Consider the following 8220-nt stretch of genomic DNA (forward strand, 5'->3'; position numbering starts at 1 on the left):
CGAGTGTGCGTGATAAAAAAATGTTATGCGGCTAAGATTTACGCGAAGACAATGGCACTGACAGAGAAACGAAACGACACGTATACCAGTGCAAACGACCAACTGGAGCGCTAGGCACAAAAAAATTTGGAGAAACGGCATGGAATTGAGATGTAAAAAGAAAGGGAAAAAATAATTCAAGGGAACGAAGGAGAAATTAAATAAAAAGATAAATATCGCGCCTTTGCACTAATTCAAGAAACAAGCGCTCCATCTTCAGGAGCTGCTTACGTACACATGCTAATGCACCTGTAACACTTCATTCATGCACGTTCATGTTAGGTCATTGTAATTGCTGCCCCACAAGGGTGGGATTCTTTAATAAGATTTAATAACAATTATTATGGGTTCGCGAATAGTAATTTCTGAGAGCAAATAGAATACGAATTTAATAGTGCCATAGAAAAAAGAAACCAAGTAAGCCCCAAGAGCGCATGCGCAGAACCCAGGACACTCTTGGGTTCTCGCACTGGGTTCGCGTTGACACAATAGAGAGTTTCAGAATTGGGGCCCCAAGGAGCTTGGGGACCCAAGAAGTTTGCGAGCCGCCAGGGCGCATGCGCAGAACCCAAACCACTTATTGGGCTCTTGCGTTCGCGTTGACCCAAGAGCCAAAAATCGAAAACTAGCGTGTGTCCCCAAGGCGTCTTGGGTCGCCAGCGAGACGACGCAGACGCAGCGCGGGCCACGACGCAGTCTGGCTTAGAGGTGTGCACGGGCTCCGGGTAGCCCGAAAGCCCGAGCCCGACCCGGCCCGCGGGCCGGGCTCGGGCGGGCCGACGTACTTTCACCTCGGGCCCGGGCCGGGCTCGGGCTACTTGGAGTTTTATCGGGCCGGGCTCGGGCCCGGCGCAAAGCCCGACTCAAGCCCGAAATATAGAGAATGAGCGGGATGTTTTCCAGGACGCATACAGCGCCTTTTTCGCGACCGCCCTTTACCGCTTTTCCTTTCCATTCGCTACTTTGAACAAAAGGGGAGCAGATAAAGCACTGCCTCTCTTGCACTCCAACAAACAGAGAAGTAACACCACCTGAGCTAGTGACGGCGCCACGCGACTGTTCGCGTTAGATTTAAGGCCAAATCACATATGAGTGAAAATGCAGGCGACAGCGACCCAACGTAGATCGCCTTCGTGCAAGCTGACGCTTGCATGAGCATACCTCATACACTTGGATGCTTTGGCGAGCGAACTCCATTGTTGCTGGCATGAGGCCGTGTACTTGTATAGCAAAAGTGCCGCGCTGTCGCAGGTATGCAATGCAAATAAAATATTTGTTGCATGTTGGTACGTAAAACGTTTACCGTTGTCTCGCAGTATTTTTTATATGCACGTGCATAATTATTACGTTATTTGTTTGTGTACAGCTAATGTGCTTAGTGCGCAGCGAATCTTCAAAAAGCCGGGCCGGGCCGGGCCGAGCCCGGGATTGTGTTTTCATACGTCGGGCCGGGTCGGGCGGGCTCACAGCCCTTTGCCGTCGGGCTCGGGCGGGCCTTCGACAAGGTCAGCGGGCCCGGGCCGGGCTCGGGCTCGGAAATACGGCCCGTGCACAGCTCTAGTCTGGCTCGCGTCCTTACTTCCCCACCTGTGGCGTCCCATACGTTTTACCCAACGCCGCCTGCGTTTGACCCAACTCATTAACTCTGCCCAGCACGTGCTTGGGGACCCAGTGTCTTGGGTCCCCGATTCTAAAACTCTCTAACAATAACAAAGCAGCAGTTTGCTGAGATGCACACTATTCTTCATAGAGTGCGAATGACTTCTGCATACACTGTAAAAAATAGTTGTAAATTTACAGATAAAATACATGGAATTTCTGTACCGCGAAAGAAACTTTCTGCGAATGTGCCATGAAGGAAATCTGTTAAGAAGAGAAACCGAAATTTCCTGTTATTCGTGACCTTCAGCAAAACAAACCACTCAAAATTGAACCTCCACAGTTTTAAATACTTCAAAGATTACAAATGTCTATGAAATAACATTTAATGTTTTTCTGGTTATTCCCACAATGCTATTTTGATGTATTAATAGTCAGAGCCTTTTCTGCGGTTCTACGTTCATGCCTCGCGGGCCCCTACATTTACAAGATGGCTACCGTTCACGTCGAAGCGCGGCTACGCATGGCTGCAGTGTAAAGCGCGGCTACGACACCGTCCTGCTCCTGCTTATTGTGCGTCTGCCATTGAAAGGTGAGTGGTTTGCTTCTAACTAGAGTTCCTTACAACAAGAACTCGTTGATATGCCTGCCCGCTTTCGAAATTCGCTCTCGCGTAGTTTCTAATTCTTCTTTGCGTCGGCAGCGCGCGCGACCAACGTTGTGGGAAAGTCGGAATTCCTTCCATGTTTTGGTAGAAATACTGAAGAGGCCTTGTAAGTGGGTGCTTGAGGGAACGCCTGCTGTTGTACCCCATTTATTTCTTTGCTGTTAGCGGCAGCGCACGTCAAGGTACGCGAATTTTTATTTGGACGGTTGCAGAGCGCATATTACAGCGTTCGCAGCGCACTTCATGTGCGTTCTCTGCGGGCAGCCATTAACGAGGTTTCGCTGTACAGAATAATGAGAGGTATTTGTTCACCTTACCCGCTTTGTTTCTTTATTACATCAAACCTGTGTATTCTGTGTTTCTGCATTTATTTTTTTCTTGATGCTTGGCCCGACTTCCTCTAAAAACTAATGAAGTGCGTATAACTCAACTCAGCTGACCGAGCGACGTTACAGAGCATATAATACTTTCTTTTTTTATGAAAGTGCAAACGTTTCCTTTTTTTGTGTGTTTATCTACGTGTAATAGGTAGCTTTCTCCTGCATAGTGAACATGGCCTTGAGCAATGATGTTGTGGCTTGGTGTACGGCGTTTAGTGTTTTGTAGTGGTCATTGCATGATAAGTTCTGCTTGGTTGTATAATGCTGTGTATCTTGAACATTGCTGGCGGGAATGTGCGAACGCATAGCTTCTTGGCGTAGTATCATTGGATGACCTTCCTTACGAAGCTTTGAGTTCCTGGCGGAAGATAGATAACCTAGGTAAACCTAGTTTACCGAATGGACGTGTGGGGCACATCCATTCGGTAAACTGATACCTCGATTGACTAGCCAATGGGGCACGGGCTTGACGTGTACACGCGCTACCTCGCGTCATCGCATTCCGCCTGCGTTGCGGTGAAGCACGTCTTCTCCTCGGTAGGAGAAACTCGGCGCGTTTCGGATTGGCGTGTTCCCTGCTGAAGCTCATGTTAGATACGCGGTTGTTACCTGTGGTTTACACACAACGGCGTGAAGCCGTGAACACCTCTGGAAAGTGGGCTCAAGTGCGCTCGTAGTACAGGCGGTGAATCGTGGCACATGTCACATGTGATCTCTCAGTGAGCACCAACGCCGACGCCGCTGTTCTAGCCGTGCGTGAAGGCTTATTGTGCACATCTATCGTGACTACCTTTAAAGAATCCCGGTTTTCGGAGAGGCGGACTTTATTTTTACTGGCGTATTGAAGGGCGAATTAATCTTTCGTTGGCTCTCGCCCGTTTTGTTCACCAGTGCTTGGCGGCAGTAGTTATTAGACTTCCATCGTCGAACAAAAGTACCGACACAAATTTTGAATGACGCAACCAAGTGTGTTCGAGATGTGTGTACGAGATGTGTTCGCCGCTGAACGCAATTTTTTTTAGCTCTTTGAGACGCACGTTCTGTCGCGCGTGAGGTTTAGGGCGTTTGAAAAAAAAAAGCATTCGCACGTTTTGGCTGACAGCTTTAGAAGGACATCCGTTCTATACCTCCGCCCTATCGACATGTAGGCCACAAAAAAAAAATTGGCCGCGTATCTGCGTGCTTCGCTGCAAATGTCGTGTAAAGACGATAGAAGAGGCGCTGTGTGAGATATGGACGCCATCTGGCAATACGTCGGGAAACATGAGTGCTGTGTTGCGTGCTGGTAGTCCCGGCGCAGCAGCAGGCGAAGACCGGCGGTGACCAACGCGACCGGCGGGGACGCCAGCCAGCCCGAAAACGCGGTTTGGCGGGAAGCGCTGAAGCAGAGAAACGTCCGCACTCAACGAGTACTCTCCACACACTCTTTTATTTACACGTCGCCTGGGTAAAACAGGAACACCAGAGCGGCGCCCACAACCGGCAGCCTGAAGGCCGCCCACAACGCTGCTTTTTCATTTTTTAAATATTTTTTTTCACCTTCTTGGCATTCTCAAAACTGAAGTTTTTCAACACCAACCCATGGCATTCGTACAGTGCAATACAGAACCGAAACCGAAAAACAACAATGAGCTCGTGCGAAGGGCACGGAGGAAGGCAAATTTCAGCGCAGTCGCATTTTCAGCTTTGTTGAAACAGCGCTCACTAGACGACGACGAAGTAAAAGAAGGCACAGGACAGGTAGCGCCTGTCCTGTGCCTTCTTTTACTTCGTCGTCGTCTAGTGAGCGCTGTTTCAACAAAGATGAACGCATACCAACTCGCTCAAGCTTCCATTCTTATGCATTTTCAGCGCAGCTTAAGAAACTAGGGTCCTTAAAATTATGTATGTATGCATTTTCTATTAAAGGAACACGCCACCTAATACTTACCTAGTGATGTTGCACCTCAGATATGCATGATATTTACTTTTTGATCGACAACGTTCACAAGTATGAACAGCCGTACCAGTTCAAGACGGCTGGCCCTTTGGCAAGTGGTTCAACTTTGGCCGAGTGGTTGAATCGAGGGACGTGCCGACAAACAGAAAGACAGACAGACAGAAAGACAGACCAAAATTTCTGCGTTTAAGTTCCCCAAGAAAGACTATCGTCTTTAAAAGCAGCTTGGCAGAAAACGGCGGCTCCCGAACAGCTCAGACGACTGGCATATGACGGAATGGTCTGTGTGTTTTGCGAACGTCATTGCGCATGCATTGAACGTCATTGCGAACGTCATTGCGCATGCATTGTGGATTCCTTGCATAAACACTTTCTGCAATGGAGGTTCTCTGAGCCCGCCCACGTGCTCTGGTGTTATTCGTCTGCATGCTTAGCCTCACGTCCGTGCAAATGCGCATGCCTTTAAAGGTTTTTGAAAGTATTAGGAATATGTTTCATTTAGGTATAGCATTTAATGTTAAAGATTCATTCTCTCTGAATTGGCAAAAATGTGTGTTACAGTCAGGCATTAGCCTCCTTTCCTTTCTCTTTAGGGCTTTACAGAAGTGCTTACCGTTATAACAGACTTTTCTATTTCTTTCGGTAATTGCAGTTTTTTTATTCATTTCAGCGATGTATGTCTGCAGTCTCTCTGGCACCACCAAGACTACTGTGCCACGTTTCATGAAGTATGCCGCACTGCACAAAAACATGAATCTATTCTTCATGAAGTGCCCATTGGAATAGCACAGAAAAGTGTTCAGAGAGTTCCTTCTCTGAGCTAGTGCTACGAGATACCAAGGACGAAAATAGGACTGTAGAGAAAACGAAGAGTCCAAAAGGATTTATACGGTTTTGTGTCATGGAAGCCCTAAGGTGTCATAGTGCCCTAAGGTGGTGCTGCATCTCGAGCTACCAGAAGGTAAGAGAATAATTTGACAGTGGCCTGCTCCTCAAATTGTTCGCTGCTTTAATTTACCTTCTATTATTGAGAGAATTTATTTATTTATTTTTATTTTATATCACATCTGCAATGTCTGTAGTTCAATAAAAATATTGTCTAACTTTTTAATTGTCTTCGTATGCTTGTTTGAACTCCAGGGTACAGGAGTTTTAATGACTACTTATCGCATAATTAACTTCATAACTTTTATTATTGCAGGCAAGTACAAGTGAAGATAACGTCGGAGACGTGCCGTGCTCCCCTTTCGTCATTGCCAAAGGTATTGTTATGGATATTTGCAATATATTGCTGAATATTTCTAAACAGGAAATATTTTGTTCCAGGAGAGAACTTTCTGACTGCCGGGGTATTTACCATCTGTATTGATACCCATGCTGTGATCGAATCCACCACACGGTGCCAGGCATTCAAGTTAATGCTCTTTACACACTTCTCCTTTACTATTGAATACCGCAAGGAGGTCAGCCTAACCCTGGTGTTCACGCAAAGGTAAAACTTAATATGATTTTTCTGACTTTTTCAACAACATTCATGCAACTAACTTAGATAAAGCCACATTAGATAGTACAAAAGTAGACAAGTACTGGGGAATTTCCAATATCTGATACTACACTCCCATTTGGCTAAGTCAATGAGGGTTCTGATGGAGGGTATGACTAAATGGAAATGTTCAGCTTAAGTGTAAAACTCTACGGGAATCCTGAGCGGTCATGAAAGATTTTAAGTAATAACGTCAGTATATGGAACGGTTGACGTGTGAAGTATTTTTAATCACTGTTTAATGAGGATTTCGAAGGGGCACCAAGTAAGACGACAATTTCCATTATATTAAGTAAGAGCTAGCGCTTTTTTATGCGGTTCTGCTGCCGGAGCAAGGTGTGTGCCCGGGCTAATTGGTATGCCATAATTGTGAGCACAACGCAGAAAGAGAGAGACAATAAACAAAGGACCGACGAGGATTGGTGCAATCAAGCGAGAATTTTCTATAAGCAAAATGGGCACAGATTGCATCAGCAACACGCCTACAAGTTTATTTGGCATCTATAGCTACACACAACTTTTTCATATCTCTTATTGTTTGCAATGGAGAACATGTGCACGCATGCGCGTCAGGATGAATATGTTCTTTTCCTGACTGTCTGGGGCAATGCCATAAAATCTGTGGTGAAAATTGTGCCCGTGGTGTCCCATCATCGACGTTGTCCGGGTCTATCGCGTTACAATGGTTTCAGAGTAATTTTTAGCAGATCTAAATTGTGAAACACATAGTGCCTACCATGCAATCATGCGTGTGCACTTAAAAAATCGGATAATTTGGTGGTGTTCACTGGTCCCAGCAAGCACATGCATTGTTTATTAACACCTTTGTTTTGTTTAATAGCATGGTAGCTTTGTTTCAACTTTGGGCTATTCGCGCACAATGTCACAGAGCTCATACATGGTGGAAGCTGTTGAAGGTGAGGGCCTTCAGCGGCAGTCCGCAAGTTCACATAAAACTCGCTTGTTACATTCCGACGGACAAACGATCAGTTGCGGACCGATTTTTCGCCGAAAAAATGATCATCACGTGGGTGTGGTGGTGTTGCTCGCGGAGGTACGTAATAAGGGATGGGTTGAGAAAACGTTTCGGCTTAATACACGGGGTCTTGGGCCGCGGTCTCATTGTGAACGATGAACCTAATGACAGAAATTGTGGCTTTTACTCTTGTGCAAAACAGGTACTGGATTTGCGCATTCATCAAGAAAAAGAAAATGCATTGATATAATAGTCATTTGTTTATATTTTTCTTGATACTCTCGATAATTGGGCATTCGGTTAATTCAGACGTTTTTTCCGGACCCGTGAAATGCGAATTAATGAGCTTTTATTGTATTTGGGTGAGTGTTTAAAAGCACGTGAACCTCGCTCGGTGAGGAGCATTATTTCCTTTAAACTCCTTACACTGCAATAAGTGACATTGCATGAACCATAATGCAATTTTATAGAAATGAATCTCCATCTGGATCATGAGGTTATTTTTTTAACTGATTCCACACACCTTAAAGCGGCAATGCGAGGGTTTCTTGAGCGCTCTACCAACATAATCAATGTTGTTCTCAGTGTGGTCCATTATGTTCAGCATAGTCATGCAACAGCCTGGTGCACCTAAAAATACCATTATTCGTTTTTAGGGCAGCCGCAGCACTCAACCCTGACAGAGGGAGCAAGGTCGAGAAGTCAAGGAAGCAGCGCCGCCTCACACCACAAATGACCAACTTAATCAAAGCTCTGCGAGACTATGAATGCTAAGTGCTACAACGCAAAATTTGCAGTGTCATTATGAATATACCGTATTTACTCGAATCTAAGCCGATGTTTTTTTTTTCTTCGGAAAAACGATGTGCGAAAGTGTGTGTGTGTGTGGGGGGGGGGGGGGTCGGCTTAGATTCGAGTACAATGATAAAGTTTTTTTTTTCTGGCCTTGCGAATTTCGCGGGTTGGCTTATAATCAGGTACGGCCTAGATTTGAGTAAATACGGTATATCTACACAATTTCCAAACCAGTTTGAATCTACGGTGACAACGTGTACCTAGTTTTCATTATTTTGCAGC

At 45.7% G+C, this 8220-nt stretch overlaps 1 protein-coding gene across 1 annotated transcript; it reads left to right on the forward strand.

The window, feature by feature from the left end:
• The first annotated feature begins 2143 nt into the window (after window positions 1–2143).
• Window positions 2144–8014, forward strand: LOC125756642 (uncharacterized). The gene is made up of 5 exons (XM_049411539.1): window positions 2144–2230; window positions 5295–5585; window positions 5826–5886; window positions 5951–6116; window positions 7800–8014. Exons 2-5 carry the CDS (start codon window positions 5526–5528, stop codon window positions 7915–7917), a joined length of 405 nt encoding a protein of 134 aa, XP_049267496.1. The 5' UTR covers window positions 2144–2230; window positions 5295–5525; the 3' UTR covers window positions 7918–8014.
• The last annotated feature ends 206 nt before the right edge of the window (window positions 8015–8220 follow it).

The sequence above is a fragment of the Rhipicephalus sanguineus genome, chromosome 1 (assembly GCF_013339695.2).
Source record: "Rhipicephalus sanguineus isolate Rsan-2018 chromosome 1, BIME_Rsan_1.4, whole genome shotgun sequence".
In the NCBI taxonomy this organism is placed as follows: domain Eukaryota; kingdom Metazoa; phylum Arthropoda; class Arachnida; order Ixodida; family Ixodidae; genus Rhipicephalus; species Rhipicephalus sanguineus.

Bases quoted from the DNA above. Each gene is read 5' to 3' on its own strand.
- LOC125756642 (XM_049411539.1), top strand. From the start codon at position 5,526: ATGGAAGCCCTAAGGTGTCATAGTGCCCTAAGGTGGTGCTGCATCTCG. The intron at 5,586-5,825 runs GTAAGAGAATAA...TTATTATTGCAG, and splicing joins GCATCTCGAGCTACCAGAAG to GCAAGTACAAGTGAAGATAA. The intron at 5,887-5,950 runs GTATTGTTATGG...ATTTTGTTCCAG, and splicing joins CCCTTTCGTCATTGCCAAAG to GAGAGAACTTTCTGACTGCC.